The 17,603-nt window shown below is 41.6% G+C and overlaps 1 protein-coding gene and 1 long non-coding RNA gene across 2 annotated transcripts in view; both read left to right on the plus strand.

Annotated features, from left to right (window-relative positions):
* Nucleotides 1-5,172: 5,172 nt before the first annotated feature.
* LOC121035822 (uncharacterized) lies at nucleotides 5,173-12,912 on the plus strand. Its single transcript, XR_005793094.1, has 3 exons — nucleotides 5,173-5,502; nucleotides 11,624-12,459; nucleotides 12,873-12,912. It is a non-coding gene; the product is annotated as an uncharacterized LOC121035822 (long non-coding RNA).
* A 72-nt stretch (nucleotides 12,913-12,984) lies between these two features.
* LOC121036441 (probable cation-transporting ATPase 13A4) overlaps nucleotides 12,985-17,603 on the plus strand; it is a 60,438-nt gene continuing 55,819 nt past the window's right edge. Inside the window, exons 1-2 of the mRNA XM_040484959.1 lie at nucleotides 12,985-14,364; nucleotides 14,500-14,647. Of these exons, the coding sequence (XP_040340893.1) occupies nucleotides 14,258-14,364; nucleotides 14,500-14,647 (255 nt within the window). The 5' untranslated portion in view covers nucleotides 12,985-14,257. The remainder of the gene's footprint in view (nucleotides 14,365-14,499; nucleotides 14,648-17,603) is intronic.

Here is a 17,603-nt window from a genome sequence, read left to right on the forward strand (position 1 = left end):
TTCTCATTCACATTGTCAAACTGCCCCCCCCCAACTTTGCCTTTTATATTCCCACCAGACAGTTCCTTCACACAAATGTGTCTTTTCTCAGAGACTACTCAGGAAGGTAAAGTTCTGTGTAAGTGTTACAAAGTGGGGTATGGTCCCAGCAGATTAAAGGCCCTGAGTATATTTTGACTCTTGTCTGGACTTTGAAACATCAAAAGTGAGTAGCGCTCTAGACTGTCCTTTGCCACTGAAAGTATATAAAATGTTAAGCCACTAGAGGGCAGAGTTATCTCACTAAACCAAGGGTTTTTTTTTTGTTTGTTTGTTTTTGTAGAGCCCAAGCCAGTTCATAACATCAACCTACATCAAAATCTTGACATTGCCATCAAGGTGACTTCAATTATTTTAACAAAGTGACAAACAGAGGCAGGGATGCTTTAAATTTAAACCAGGCAGTTCCCAATTACTGTAATAAACACATTGTATTCACACTGCTTCTTCAAGACTGAACTTTTAATTTCCTTTTAGTTTATTTATTTATTTATTTTGAGAGAGAGAGAGAGAATGCAAGTGGAGGAGGGGCAGAGAGAGAGGGAGAGAGAAAGAATCCAAAGCAGGCTCCATGCTAACAGCGTGGAGCCCAACGGGGGCCTTGAATTCACAAAACGGTGAGATCATGACCTGTGCGGAAATCAAGGCCGGATACTTAACTGACTGAGCCACCCAGGAGCCCCTGAAGTTTTAATTTTAGAATAGTTTTCAATTTACAGAAAAACTGTGAAAATAGTACAGACTTCCCATATGCCCCAAACCCAGTTCTTCCTATTGTTAACCTCTTGAGAATTGTACATTTATTACAACTAAGGGACTGATATTGACATATTACTATTAAGTAAAGTCTATATACAGATTATCTTAGTTTTAAACAATGTTCTTTATTTATTCCAGGAAACCACATTATATTTAGTTGTTACGGTCTCCTTAGGCTCCTCTTGGCTGTGACCTTTTCTCAAACTTTCCTTGTTTTTGAGGACCTTGACAGCTTTGAGGAGTACTGAGCAGGTATTTTGTAGAATGTCCCTCTACTGGTATTTGTCTGAGGTTTTTCTCATTGTTCGACCAGAATTATGAGTTTAGGGGAGAAATATCACAGAGGTAAAGGGGCATGTTCATCTCATCATGCTGAGGGCGCATACTACCAACCTGATTTGTCACTGTTGATGTTGACCTCCATCACCTGGCTGAGGGAGAGTGTGTCAGGATTCTCCACCTCTCAGTTACTCTTTTTTTCCTCTTTCTATACTGCACTCTTTGGCAGGAAGTCGCTATGTGCAGACTACACATGAGTGGAGAGCTATGTAACCCTGCCTGGGGCAGGGGGGCAGTATCTACATAAATTATTTGGATTCTTCTGTGTAGGAGAGTTCTCTCTTCTCCCCTATTTATTTATTTACTCTTTTTTTTTTTAATTTTTTTTTCAACGTTTTTTATTTATTTTTGGGACAGAGAGAAACAGAGCATGAACGGGGGAGGGGCAGAGAGAGAGGGAGACACAGAATCGGAAACAGGCTCCAGGCTCCGAGCCATCAGCCCAGAGCCTGACGCGGGGCTCGAACTCACGGACCGCGAGATCGTGACCTGGCTGAAGTCGGACGCTTAACCGACTGCGCCACCCAGGCGCCCCTATTTACTCTATCTTTTATTGACATCAGTGTGTGTGGATTCATGGATATCAATTTTATGCATTGGGTTATAATCCAAATCCAATTTTTATATTTTCTTGCTTAGACTGTTTTAGCTTTGGCCATTGTGGGGGGGGGGGGGGTATTCAGTTGCTTCAGTACCTTCTTGATATATCTCCACCATTGTTTGGTTTTGTTTTGATTTTGAGCACTTCCTTACCTTCTAGCACTCGAAGAGTCTCCAGGCTCATCTTGTTTATTTGCTGCTCTAGTCCTAAAATCAGTCATTTTTCCAAGGAAACCTGGATCTTTTTCTTGGAAAGTGGTATTGGAAACAAAGATCTGAGTGCTAGGTTTATGTTCTCTCATGTACACATCTTGTACACTTCTATTCTTCCAACAGCACTGTGAAGTTATTAGACCTGTTTTATAGATGAGCAATCTTTGCAGCCTTGCACAGACTCCCCCACTTAGCTGTAGAGCCTGGCTAATGTCTGGATTTGGGGTGACTACAAATTCATGTTCTTTCACTATGCCCAAGAAATAATGGTTAAGTGGAGTGTCCATTATTGCATGCAATTGCATGAATGATTTTTGCCTTTACTTTTACTATTTTCTCCAGAGAGAGAAGCTGCTTTTGTCATGGAATCAATTGTTTGCCAAAGCTCTTCGGTGGTGCTTCAGGTGCTCCCATTTTTACCGAGCGCATGCACCACTGCGGACCTAGGATCTCAGACTGCCTTGCCCAGGCTCGTGTGATCAGAGGAAGGGGAGTGACCAGAGGACCCCAGGGAGGCTATGAACAGGACCAGGGCCAGTCGGGTTTGGGAGAGGCAGGGACTGGAGGGGAGAAAAGAAACAGAGCACATTACAGAAATGAAACATTCTGGAAGAAAGAAGTATCCTAGAGCAAAGGAGAAGGGCTACTGCATGGTAGCAAAACCTCAATTTTGGGGGGCAGTTCGGGGAGTTCAGTGCATCCTTAATGAGGATTCATTTCCTGCCACCAAGTGAACTGCACAGCTTCTTTACGTCTTTTCTGTGCAATTGGAATAAACTTGCATTACATTTCCTTGGGAGTAATATTAACTCCATATCCTTGGGAGTAATATTAACTTCTAGTTCATTGGCCCCTTCAGGGAGAATGATATTGTGAAACTCTCCATTTGGTCTGTTGTAGAGGTTAAGTAGACATTAAAGAAGTTATGCTATAGCAAAATCTATGTTTAATAAAATTATTTTTTTCTGATTATGACATTAGAGTATGTTTATTGTGAAATAATAGACGATACAAATAATTTAATAAAGCAAAGATACCACTCAGAGATATTCACTGTTAGGGTTTTGTTCTGCTTCCTTTTTTTTTCTTCTGTTTTTTTTTTTTTTTTTTTCTCCTTGTCTACACATCCATGGATAATATTGGGCTTGTGTTGCATATAAAATTTTACATCTTGATTTTCACTTGATATTCCATTACCTTTCCCATGTTATTAAATATTCCTAAAGATATGACATCTGATAGATGCATTATCCTCCATAACATTGGATATATTCAGTTAGAACTATATGCTGTGATGAATTTTTTACGTATTCATTTTGAATGTAGCCAAAAGTATTCCCTCTGGGACAAGTTCTAGAAGTGGAATAGATTTCTAGAAGTGGTGAGAATGAAAAGTGTCTACCTCATAGAGTTGATGACAGGAATATGAGGGGAGGTGAGTTACCTTACACCAGAGTTTGGTATAGGCAAGCATTCAATGAATGTTGGCATTGCCATTATAAATATATTCTTCCTGGTAAATACTAGCAAATAGTCTTCCAGAAAACTTTTCATTCTTAACATGAGCATGTTATCAGATACTTTAATAGTAATTGAAATTATTGTAAACCATAACATTAGGCTTTGTGAATGACATCTGGGATAAGAGATGGGGTCTTGCCAAAGGGGTTGAAGAAATTAGCAGTAGATCTCCCAAAGAGACGGTTGGAGGGGTGAGAAAGATCTTGGAAAGGAGTGGTGAGACAAATATCACCAGTGGATCTAATGGGAGTGAGACCAGGGCTCATGCTGGGATGCTGGGTATGCACATGTAGGTGTGTGCATGTGTGTGTGTGTGTGTGTGTGTGTGTGTGTGTGTGTGTATGTGTGTGTGTGACATTGTGACATCGGTTTTGGGCTGCATACCCAGGAGCAGTCACAGATTATTGAGGACATAATATAAGCTAAATGGGGTCACCAGTGCTTTGAGGAGGGAGGCAGGCCAGCTGCTGTCCAGAACATGGAATGTTTAGTTGTAGAGAATGTATAAGCTGGAGACCATCTGTTCTATCACAAGGGTTGTAAAGGACAAAGCAAAGAAGAACCTGGAGATTCAAAATTAAAGATAATCACTAAAGTAGTAAATTCTAATAAATGAAACTGGAATTTAAGGCAGTAGCAAAAAAGAGTAGGTTAAGAAACAAAGGCAAGTTATTGTTTCCAAAGAACCACGGTCTAAAACACATCTATGTTACCAGGAGGCGAAGGAAGCACTTTGACTCGTTCCCATCCTCACCTGCAAGGGCTTGTGGTCTGAAAACTCAAGCATTCCCTCCTAGACTACCCTCACCTCATTACCTCACATATGTTCAATCATGACGGCCTCATGACCTGCCTTAACTCTCTGTGCTGGGCAGTATTAAGTGCTTTACAGTGTACAAAGATGGGGCAAATAATATCAGTTCTATTGTACAGATGAGGAAACTGAGCCTCAAGGCAGAGAAGAGACCCTTGTCAAGGGCACATGATGAAAGAAAAAGAGACAGGAAGTGGATGTGGTTCCTACCTCCTCTTCCAAAATAATTGACTATTTCATAGCCTTTGATGTGTAAGCTCCCAGCCGCCAGATGCCAGCAGAGTGCCAGCTGGGGAAGGTGACCTGTGCTGGGAGGGAGGTAGCACAGGAGGGAGAGAAGAAGAAGGCTGGGACACCTTGTGACAGACTGGAGCTTCTGAGTCCTTCCCATGCCAAGATAATCTGGCTCTGAATTTCTCTTATTTAAAAGGCTGGGTGGGACACCTGGGTGGCTCAGTCGGTTGAGCATCCAACTCTTGGTTTCAGCTTAGGTCATGATCCCAAGATTTGTGGGATAGAGCCCTGCCTAGGGCTCCATGCTAAAGGAAGGAACCTGCTTGGGATTCTTTCTCCCTCTCTCCCTCTGCCCCTCCCCCCTCAAAATAAATGAATAAACTTAAATGAATGAAATGAATAAAAAATAAAAAAAAACAAAAGCCTGGGGTTGCCCTTGTTAGACAGTGACACTTGCAGAGGTCGGCTACGATCTTCCTGTTTTCCGTGATATCTGATGGCCTTTCAAAGACCCTGGGAAACCCAGGACTGCAAAACTGCCCTCCCTTATGTTAAACTACCCCTTCCAACATTAAGAACTTTGCAGAAGTCAGAGCACCCAATAGCAACAGCAATATTTACCTCATACTGACTCTTCTCTCTCCTAACTTCTTGTCAACTCCCAAGATAAGAGGTCAAGGAATCTGTTGTCAATCACACTGACCAGAAGTGGCAAGGCAATAATCGGAGCCCAAGCTATGTGACATCAAGGCTAATACTCTTTTAGTTTATTGACTTATAGTTGAATTACAATCAACTGAACATATGTAATGTGCAAAATATGTCAGGGACACACCCGTGAAGACATCGCCACAATCAAGAGGACTGAAGCCCTTGCTCTCAACCAGCTTCGACTTGTAGTATCAAGCCCATCCTTCTACTGGAAGAGCAGTCAGATATTTGAAGAGACCCACTTGTGCTTTTGAAATGTCCTGTTCCTTAAGGTAAGCACCATCCTAAGTTTCCGCAAATGCATTTCATAGTACCCAGGGGAGTTTCTTTTATCAGCTTGTTAACCCTCCCATAGGGATTTTGCCTAGGTAATTGGATACTTGGATGATTCTCCAGTCTGTCAAAAGTCATGCAAGCTTTTGTCCTGAAGCCCATAGGCTGGGACCAGGCCTGCAGGGGGCAGCCAGTGGTGCCCAATGCAAGCCCTGGGTAGGCAGATGGGCCAGGGTTGGGAGGTCTCCAGGTTAGCAGATGCTGCTTTGAATGCTCTCGTGCTAGTGGGCTCACACCCTACAAGTAAGCGATCAATCTGTAGATGTGTTTATTTTAGAAAGACAAATAAAAACATTTGAATTGTCTTTTTCCTCCATTTTCACATATATAGGGAAGACAAAATTCACAAGTACAGCTTCATGTTCAACCTCTACTAAATATATATGTATATATTTACTTATTTATTGCTTATTTATTTTTGAGAGAGAGAGAGATACACACATGGAGCACGAGTGGGGGAGGAGCAGGGAGAGAGGGAGACACAGAATCCGAAGAAGGCTCCAGGCTCCCCTGAATATATATTTAGGCACCCCTAAAATATGTGTGTGTGTGTATGTATTTACATATATATTTTTTAATGTTTTTATTTTATTTTTTGGAGAGAGAGAGAGAGAGAGACCAAGCACGAGCAGGGGAGGAGCAGAGAGCAAGGGAGACACAGAATCAGAAGCAGGTTCCAGGCTCCAAGCTGTCAGCACAAAGCCCATCGCAGGGCTACAACCTACAAACTGTGAGATTATGATCTGAGCGGAAGTTGGATGCTTAACTGACTGAGTACTTTCAAATTTTTAGTATCTTTTCTTTAAAAATATTTTTCTAAGTTTTCTGACACTAGGCTGGGCATGTACACGTTATCTTACATATCCTTACTACATCCCATAGAATAGAGTAGTAATATTCCATTTCACAGGTGAAAAACTGAAGCATAGGGTAGGTAAGTAAGCTGGCAACTTTTCCACTGCTATTAAATGGTAGAGCCATAATATACAGTGTGTGATCTAAGGCTAGATCTGGTTTCAGTGCATCAAGGGTTTGGGGCAGGGGGGTGGCAGAGGGAAATGGGGATCAGTGACTTAAATCCCAAATCTAAGGACTCCTTTGATTTAATACCCTTAAATACACCCCATCACCCCCACATACATATGTTTTCTGCTGTTATAGAAATGGGATAATGTTCTACACAGCATTCTGTGACTTAACTTTGCAGGTATGTATCATAGACAGCTTGCCATGATTATAGACCTAGCTTATTCTTTTATTCTCCTTTTTTTTTTTAAGTAATGCAAGTATAATATAACCTATAGTTGTCAAACCTTGTGTTTCTTCTCCCAGGGACTCTGGTATGGTAGGTCTGGGTTTGGACCAAGGTTTGTGGAGTGACTGACAGCCACCACTGTTTTAAAAAACTTCTGCTGTTCTAAGCCACCTCCTGAAGAGTGGATGAGAAATAAACAGAGCAACAACAAGACACACAACCAGCCAGATACAAGGGCCCTGGGGCCAAAGAGGGTTTCACAGGGACTTGCAAAGGAAGGAAGTGCCAAGACAGGGACAGCTCCCATCCCCCTCTGAGGGAACGGGAGATTAGGCTGGAGGCTGGAGGATTTAGCTCAAAGTTGCATTTGCATGGCAAACGCAGTGTTTACTGGGCTGTTAATTTGAGGTCTTTGGCAGAGTTAATGGCGGCTTGAGGGAGAGCTCAAAAACCTGAGCCCCCTCAGATGCCACACTAATGGGGGTGGGGGTGTCTGAGTACTAGGGGTGCCTTATTTCTGCTTTCCATTCTCTTTTTTCACCAGGAAATAATATTTCCCATTACCCATTTGCTTAGGGCCTTGAAAGACATGTGTAATATGGACAAATCAAAGCTCTGAACTTCATTAGTCTTCTCCCAAAATGTCATGGGTTGATCTACTTGAGGGTCTCCTATGTTCTGTGCGGCTTCTTACTTGTTGATGAGAGCAATAACTAAGCATAAAATGGACATCAGGGAGGAGGGAAGCAGAGAGGCCCAATAGCCAGTCCCAGCTTTGTCTCTCTCTTTCCATCTCCAGCCGGGATCCGTTCTTGATTCCCACCAGGCAGCCAGCCCTGTGTCTGGGTCATTCTGGGGCCAGGGTGGAGGTCCTGAACCCTGCTCAGGCTGGCTCATCAGTGCTCAGCAATATCACACTCCCTACCAGTCTGACCAGAGATGGTGCCCTGATACTTCTAATTGGGCTCCTACTTCATTCCTAAGTCTAGGTTCCAAGTCCCTGTCTGGCCACCCATATTTAGCCCAGATCCTTCCTAAAAGTAAGGACTAGTCTTTCTCTTGCCAGGCTCTGACTTGGTATTGGAACCTGGCCTCAGACCCAAAGTCTCTGATTGGGATTGGCCACTAGAGGATGGACTCCAGGAGCCAGCTTCCTGCTGTCTGGATTTCCAGGTATCACCTGCCCCATGTTCCTCATAGCTGGACTCCAACAGCTTGTTGGAAACGTTCCACTTCTGTTTTATGTCCCTCCCCCCACTTCCTTGGCCAACTGCTCTCTTGAGCTGTAAGCAAAGATTGACATAAGTTTCAGTTGCTGGCTAGATTAAACTTCCTTTGTTAGCTCCTGCAATTTCATCAGTTTCCCAAGTGTAGCTTTTTTTTTTTTTAACCCAGTAGGTATATCCAATGTCATGTCCCAATCCCTCTCTATCCTGCCCAAGTGATGGGAAACACCCTACATTTCTGTGATATGGCCATAACCTTATACAACTGGTGGGTCCTTGGAATTTTCTATTTAAATCAAGCTTTTCAAATGAAATTCTCTTTTAAATATTCTAGAGAGAATGTTTCAAATATCTGACTCTGATTCTTTTACGGAAGGTGGACAACAGTATGGTGCTATGTGACGTACATTATACAAAACTTCAGTCCCCGAGTTGAATCCTATCTTTCCTATTGTAACCTTGGACACGTCATTATACAGTCTTCCTGGAACTTTTTCTTCACCCAAGAAACAATGAGGGTCATTTAGTAATGTCTAAGGCTGAATTGTAACAGTCTATAATTCTTAACAGTTACACTCTAAAATGTATTATTTTCTATATTCAAATTTCTAGCTTAAAAGTTCTTAGAATTAAGTACACTGGCATGAAGTTTCTGCCTGGGGATTTACTCTTTTGACTTTTTTTTTTTTCTAAATAGACTGTCTTTCGTGACCTAAAATTATCATCTTAGTTGCCAACCAAGGTAAGCTTCACAGAGGGGAAGCCGCCTTACCTTTAGAGAGGAATCTTTTAGTTTAGTTTTGGAAATCACAGAATGCACGGGAATGGGGCTTTTCTGAATGTGGATATATGAGCCACCCCGAACCACCTTAAAGCAGGTCAGACCCCAGTGCTGAGCAGGGAGAATCAGAGACAACGCCTCTGAGAAGTAGAGATAGCCATTAGCGAGCTCTTTTCTTCTGTAATTAAAGGGAAAGCCTTGTATCTTTGTATTAGACCCTTTAATCTAAGGGTTGCTAAATGTTTTACAAACATTAATTAATTCAGTTGAGCTTCACATCAGCACCTTGAGGCAGGTAATTCCTCTTTGGGACATCACATCTTCAGTTTTCCACATTATGCATTAGTGCAGATTAAGTTAGTTAATAATAACAGTAAAACTTTGAGTTTAGATAAAGTTCTATAGCCAACAGTCTCAAGTATTCTACAAATATCAGATTTGGGTAATGAGGACTAAAGAGGAAGCTTGAGGCAGCTCGTTGCCAACGATGACAAGGCAGAAAGGCTGCACATGATTGAGGTTCTACTCCATGCTGAGGACACATGACCTTGAACAGTTCTTTGACCCCTTTGTGACTCAGTTCCTACAGCTCTCAAGTGGGGGCAATAATATTACTCACCTCTGTACTTCACAGAGATGTTGCAAGGAATAATGTTTGTAATATGCTGTGGAGTTCTCAGATGAAAGGTGGAAATTAATATATGATGAAACATTATTACCACTTATCTTCACACCGTCTAAATGGGTTAGGCTAGAGAAGTATCAGCATCCCCACAGCGCTGGCAGAAACTAGTCCTGCCATTATTTCCATTTAACATCTGTTATATACACCCAAAGAGGTTGAGAATTGCTCAGAGCAGTGGGTATGCTCGTGGGATAAATGAGAGCAAGCTGAGATACCAGATCAACAAAGAGGTAGCTAATTATTTCTTTTCTTTTCTTTTCTTTTCTTTTTTTTCTTTTTCATTCTTATTTTGAGATGAAATGTTTAAGAGGAAATGAGTGCAGAGGGAGAATCAGAGAATGGCTGAAGCAACTTTTCTTCAGACATTCCTCTCAATTCTAGGTCATCAGCATATGTGTGTGATTCATAGTCTCTGAAGGAGCTCTTGTGCAAGAACTCCTCTGTGACTTTGCTTTCTGTCTCCTTTTCCAGTAATGTTTTCCCTAGCCATCTCCATTGATCTAGGCCAGCATAGAGCTCCCTACCTCCACAGAGCCTTCCCGGCTTCATTCTCTACCTGGACTTTGTCCTCTGCCACTCCTTTGTATTTAGCACATGTTTTGTAATTTATATTTTAGTGTTGGTCTTGCTTTCCAGCAGACTTCACTCTTCAAAGGTGTATTCTAGTAATCTCTGTTCTTCATCTAGTACAGGTCTTGATATACTGAAGTCAATCAAATAAGTATTAAATGAATAAATGGAAACTGTCAGCAAAATGTCACGATTTGAATTCAGACCACACCAAATTCATATCTGCTCTTCTCACCATGTGTGAGCCACCTGCAGTGCAGAATAGAAATATTGAACAGGCAAACTGGGAAGAGAAAGACTGATCTAAACTTTCAACCCCTTTGGGTATATACCAAGAAACACATATGGTAAGATGCTTAATTTTGTAAGAAACCCCCAAACAAACAAACAAAAAGAAACCCCCAAACTGTCTCCCAAAGTGTTTGCACCATTTTGCATTCCCACCAGCAATGAATGGGAATTCCTTTTGCTCCACATACTTGTCAGCACTTGGTGTTGTCGGTGCTATCAATTTTGGCCATTTTAATAGATTTGTAGTGATATTTCATTGTTGTTTTAATTTGCACTTCCCTGACAACATTATCAAACATGTTGAAAACATGTGTCTACACAAAAGTCCTCCCATGAATGTATGCAGCTTTATCCATAATTGCCAAAACTTGGAAACAACCGAGATGTCCTTGGGAGGTGAATGGATAAATAAACCATGGTATATCCAGGCAGTGAAGTGTTATTCAGCTCTAAAAGGGAATGAGCTATTGAGGCGCAAAAAAACGTGGAGGTAACTTACATGTATATTACTAAAGGAAAGAAGTCACTTTAATAAGGCAACATGCTGTAGGATTCCAATAGTATAACATTCTGGAGAAAGCAAAATGATTGAGTTAGTAAAAGAATCGGTAGTTGCTAGGGGTTGGGAGAGACATAGGGATGAATATAAGGAGCAGAGAGAATTTTTAGGGCAGTGGAACTAGTCTGTATGATACTGTGATGGTGGATATATATGCCATTATACATCTGTCAAAACTCATAGGATGTATGACACTAATGTAAATTTTGGACTTGGGGTGAAAATGATGTGTTGAGGTTGGTTCATCGACTGTAACAAATGCATCATTCTGGGTGTTGACAATAGGGGGGAAGGATGTGTATACACAGAAAGTATATGGGAATCTCTGTACCTTCTGCTCAGTTTTGGTGTGAACCTAAAACTAGTCTAAATAATAAAGTCTATTAAATTATTTTTTAACAAAAAAATTAAACTTTCCAACAGGGAAATTGAGGTGTCACTTAGAGGGTTCAAGGGAACTCTCCAAAGGCGTTTAATATCACTTTAGAACCTGCTGATGCAATGATTCCTATAATATTTACACAGGAGCTGATCACAAAAAAATGTGTGTATTTATGAAATCAGTTTGCTTTCACTTGTGTCATTACCCATTGCATTAAGTCCAGACCCAGGCCTCAAATTCAAGACCTCCCTGGAATGTCCTTGATCTGTATTTTCTGCCACATCTCGCTCTCCTCTTCTTCTGTCACACAGCCTGGCTACAGGAAAGGTGATGAATGCACCCTGGACAAAGCTGTGTGCCTCTCCTTCTGATGGCTCCCCTGCTTCAAATTCTTGTTCTGGGAGTGGCCCCACTCCCAGGCCAGGCTTCAGCATCTCCACCTGCTAAGACCTTCCTTCCCTGTCTGTTTTCAAGGCCCTTCTCAAATGCTTCCTCCACACAGAGGTTTCCTAGCCAAATAAAGGCAACATTCCTTGCAGAACACTTTGTATATAGCACATGAACCTGTATATATACTGGAAGATCACTGCTCATAAGTCACGCTGCCATTGGGGCACTGGGATGTTTTACTATTAGAACTCCTGGAGGAACGTGAGGAAACTGTCACTATTTCACAGTCGTCGGTTCTACTGGGCCATGTCGTTGGAGATGATTTCCTACAGATTTCCCTGGGTTTCACAAAAATGTTTCGTGTTCTTAGGGACTTCTTTTGCTATTCAAGTTTGGCTTCAATATTGTTATTGCATGAGTAGATTTGTTGAGTGACATAAGTTTGGGCGAAGGCTTTCCTTGAACTCTTAATCATTTGCACACTCATCCTCACCCACGGTGGTGCCCGAGTTGCCAAGTGTATTGAGGATCCCAGCCAGGGGCACCAGTGCAAGGATTACCAATTATGGACAAGAGAATGAAACCCTCTTCTCTTACCTGCACTCTGGCATCAGGATGCTTATCACCACTTTACATACTAACACTCAACCCCCATCAGTTGGTGCAAACTTTGAAATCTCACTGTAATCATCTCTCTCCTACATATTTGAACGACTGCCTGCTGGAGCTCTAACGGGTTCACTTACCTTTCTGTGAGGTAAGTTTTTTATTGAGATAACTCTCACTCACAAAATTCTCTCTTTAAAGGTGTGTAATTTAGTGAACTTTAGTATATTCACAAAGTTGTGCAGCCAAAAATCACTGTCTAATTCTGGAACATTTTCATCCCCCCTCCCCCCAAAAAAATCCCATACTCCTTATATTTTGATCTTGTGGTGAAATGCTAATTCCCTTCTATTTATTTGATGAAATGTGTGCTAATGATATTTGGAAACTCAAAACAGTATGCATATGTTTTGTAATTCATATTACAATAGCTTAGTATTTTTTATGTTTATCTTGCTGATACTTTATCATTTGATCAAGGTTTTATGTGCATGCATGCACACACACACACACACACACTTTAGTCTTGATCTTTTTTTTAAGTTTGTTTATTTATTTTGACAGAGAGAGAGGCGGAGAGAGAGGAAGAGAGAGAATCTCAAGCAGGATCCACAGCTGACAACACGCAGAGCCTGATGTGAGGCTCAATCTCATGAACCATAAGATATGACCTGAGCCGAAGTCAAGAGTCTGACTCTTAGGCGATTGAGCCACCCAGGCACCCCTAGTCGTGGTCTTGTTAGGGCTACTAGGGTCAAGTTGGGGATATTAGTGCCAAGAGTTGTAGCTTGAAGGAGTGAGTGGACACGGTGAAGGTAAAAATAACTCTACTTTATTGAACACATACTTCTTCCCTTGTACTGTTCTTCACACAACAGTTTTAGGAAGTTCTAGTTCAGGTAAGTTCTATTATCATCACCTTTATGTGAGGAAATAAAGGTTTTCTAAAGCTTATGACATGTGTTATCCTAAAATGGCAGAACTGGGCCATCTTGGTTCACAGCCCAAATTGAAACCCAGGCTCTTCAAGTTCAGGGCACATACCTTTAACCACTATGTACTACTACCTGCTGTTATATTGGACCTTTAGTTTAATGACACCAACAGCACTTGATTAGAGCTGTACAATATGCTCTCCCAAGTCCTCATTCAATGCCTCAAATTACTGGATGAGAAGAGGCAGCTCCTGTAGGTTAAATAATCACACGGCTGACAGAGCATGGACCAGCAGCTGGGATCCAGGTTTCTCTCCAGAGCCACAGTGGCTGTGTGTTCATTCCCCTACACCATGTTGAGGCCTCTGACAGCTCTCTCAGACTTCTGGTCTAGCTTTCATAGTAACAAACCGCCTTCTATCATATTTATTTGTACGTTTGAATCCTGACGTCAGTCTGAGGGTAGCAGATATCACTTGATTTATATGGGCAGTCCCTGTGCTCAGATTATGTATATTGAATGAAGGTGTGGATAAATTAAAAAATTAGTCTTGCCACATAGTCATGTGAATATTTTATTTCTAGACTTCCTCAAGAGTTTAACCACCAGTATCTTCGTGAGAGGAGACCACATACAATAGTTTGCTTATACCTTTGTTCTTTCTCTATGGTTTTCCCAAAAGTAAACTCAATTCCACATACACATTGAGTAGAACATTTTTGCATGCACAAAGAAATGTGATTACAAATAACTTTGGAAGAGGATTAGTCGTAATTTGTACCTTTTGTAAGTAAAATGAATGAGGATACTATTAAAAGCTGGTGGATTGGGGCTTTCAGTAATCAAATAAAATCTGCAACTCTGTCAGCCACCCCTCCCCACCCCCCCCACCCCAATTCCTTAGCCTCTGTGAATAAAGCAGTGACCTGGGAGTTCTTGAGCCCGCTCCCCCACTCCTCGGAAAGGTCTTGCCAACTCGGCATTGTCCTGTTGGATTTGCAGTCAGATGTCTTATGCTGGCAGGCACTGGGCAGGCAATGAGTTCTTTCCCTGTAAATTGGGCACAAAAAGACCGGCATGGGAGCAGCCTCTTTGGGGACAGCTGCTCTGAGACAATGCTGTAAGCAAGGCAGAAATTCCTCCGAGCAGAGGGCGACTGGTGGGAGGAGTTCAGTTTGCTAAGTATTGTCATTTGCCGAGAGTAGGTGTGTGCACAAGAAGGAGTCTTAACCTGGAGAATCATTAACTCTTTCAGTCAGCTGGCTAGCTGCGGTGGCTCGGCAGGTTGGTCTCGGAGGCTCCTGCTCAGGAAGGCCAGGGAGGAGTGGAATCACTTTTTCATGGGGGACCACTTTGAGAAGGGCCAGCACGCTCTGCTCAATGAAGGAGAAGAGAATGAAATGGTAAGATTCTAGCCACACTCCCCTCTTCCTATTCCCATTCCCCAGCCTCCGATACTGTCCCCTGCCACACACACACACACACATGCACACACATGCGCATGCGTATGCACACACACACACACACTCTCTCTCTCAGACATTCACATGCTTCTTTGCAACTTGACTCTGGTATTATGTGAGAAAAGGTAGTGTCCAAAAAGTCTCTCTGTCCCATAAATGTAATCTCTGACAGCAGAAATTTGCTAGAATGAAAACACTGTATTCATTTTATCAAGAATGTTCTCTTTTTAAATGAAACAGAAAGGGAGAGAAGCACAATGCCACTTTATGAAGCATTTTTGAGCCTCACGAGTCTAGCAAGTTCTGTTCAGAACTTTAATGATTTCAGCAAATCCCTAATGTTGGGATGCAGTGTATTCCTTGATAGGAAGAAACAGAACATCCACAGTGAGGTAGGAGTGCTGCTGAGTCTTTGACTCTCTTCTCACATATCTGTGTTCACAAAGAATGTTGGACTGGGAAAACATAAAATATTAACAATTATCAGCCTACACACTTCGCTGTTTACTTCTACAATTTTGCTTGTATGTCTCTAGGTATAGAGATTGATTACAAAAAACTTTCTGCAGTTCACTGTCTCTTTTATTTTAGATGTGTTCTCCTCTGAGGAACTATAGGAAAATCAAAGATGATTCTCATGTTCTTGCTGAATTTAAAGCTGTATTTGTCAATTACAATGCAATCAAGAGAGAGTTAGAAATGTGTACTTCTGATTAATAAGGCCTTTCTGCTGATTGTGTAAGTATAGTCTATACCAGTCATGGTGTAATTAAAATGTTAAAATGTGGTACTCCCATTCTATAATAGCATTTTATCTTCTTGGAATTAGTATATAAATAAGAAACCCAAAAGATGTTTATTTAAAATTTTTCTTGGTTAATTGCTTTAGCTCTGACTATTAAATTCTTTGTTCCTAAACTGGTCTTTCAAGTCTAATCTGCTTACCTGTTCCTATAGCAACAACATTTTTTGGACCTTCAAGAGTAGATCCCTTTTGCTATCAAAGCTGAAAAAATTATAAGGGAATAAAAGGCACCCAAATCTACATGGGCTTCTTAACCATCTCCTTACTTCTTTTGGATTTGACTCTGCCGAATGACAAGTGTCTTTAGGCCCTAAGCAAATATCACTAGAGATGACCTCTGACCCTATGTTGAGGAGTGAATCTTCTATTATTCTCCATATTGAGTTGAAAATTTGACCCTCATCTTGGGATCCCTTCGCCAGAAGGCAGGGGCTCCTCCCTCAAATCCTCAGATGGAAACACACCCACTCTTTTCTCATACTCTCATTTCTGCTCTTTGACGATTTGTCATTCAGTAGTCATTCAGAGTCATCCACTGGCTAGTAGACATTCCTACTGCTAGGGAAACCACCGTCCTGCTACTCTAGCCTACACATTGCGGCGTGGCAATTTTGTTCACAGTTCATCCTCATAATGGCACCGCCTGGTGCAGCAGGGTGTCAACTTCATGTTGTGTGCCTCTGAAAGTCCAGTTAGGAGGCAGCCTTTGGTATGGAGAGGCACTCTGTGTTTCCCGGAGAGCGGTCATTTGGCCAGCAGTCTCCCTAATGGGGAGATGCGGCCATTAGTATGCAGTCTTGGGCTCTCCATCTTGTTCCGCCTGGAGAGACCTGGCCACCTGCCTGTTGCTGTGTCTGATTCTGTCCCTTGTAACTCACTGCTCCATTCCCCGTGCCCAGAGCTGTAAACTTCCAAAATTATCAAGATCTCTTATTTATTTATGTATTTACTTATTTTTTATTTACTTCTTTATTTACTAATTTATGACAGAGGATAACTGACACACAATGCTATATTATTTTCAGGTGGACATTCCATTGTCAGTGATCTGACAATTCTATACATGACAAAATGCTCACCACAATAAGTGAGGTTACCGTATGTCACCATACAATTTTATCCCAATATTATTGACTATATTCCCTATGCTGTACTCTCCTACCCCATGACTTCTTTATTTTATAACTGGAAGTTTGTACCTCTTAGTCCCCTTCACCTATTTTGCCCATTCTCCCAACCCCTTCCCCTCTGGCAACCACCAGTTTGTTCTTTATGAGCCTGTTTTTTGTTTGTTTGTTTGTTTGGTTGGTTGGTTGGTTGGTTGGTTTTTTAGATTTCACATGTGAGTGAAATCATGTGGTATTTGTCTTTCTCTGACTTATTTCACTTAGCGCTGTAGCTTCTAGGTCCATCCATGGTGTTGTGAATGGCAAGATCTCACAAAAATTATTAAGATGCCTTAAAATTGTTTAATGTTTATTTATTTTTGAGAAAGAGAGAGAGAGAGAGAGCACTACCAGGGGAGGGGCAGAGAGAGAGGGAGACACATAATCTGAAGCATGTGCCAGACTCCGAGCTGTCAGCACAGAGCCTGACACAGAGCTTGAACTCATGAACCATGAGATCATGACCTGAGTGGAGATCAGATGCTTAACCAACTGAGCCACCTAGGTGCCCCCCAAATTATTAAGATATCTAAAAGATAGTCCACATATTTTTATAGTGAGATTGAGTTTACCCAGTATTTTCTTGGCCACTAGCTAATTTGGTTTTTACTATACTTTGTAAGGTACATACTATGAATCACACCTTAAAGATGAAGAAATTGATGCACTGAGAATTTACCTAACGTTGCATCAGCCAGTAAGTCCAGGAGCTGAGATACCATATGAATTAAGTCGGTACCTCTTTTTGCCTCTGGACCTAAACATAGCCTGGTGATACCTTTTTCAATCCTTCCCGAGGACATTGTACTCTTAACAGATCACACTTCCTCCCTTGATATAACAAAGCTTGGGAGAACGTCTGATCTTCGATTCTCTAGGATCTGTTTTGTTATATATGATTTGTAGATTTGTAATTCCTGAATAA

Source organism: Herpailurus yagouaroundi, unplaced genomic scaffold (assembly GCF_014898765.1).
Source record: "Herpailurus yagouaroundi ecotype Mexico unplaced genomic scaffold, PumYag 162, whole genome shotgun sequence".
Classification (NCBI taxonomy): domain Eukaryota; kingdom Metazoa; phylum Chordata; class Mammalia; order Carnivora; family Felidae; genus Herpailurus; species Herpailurus yagouaroundi.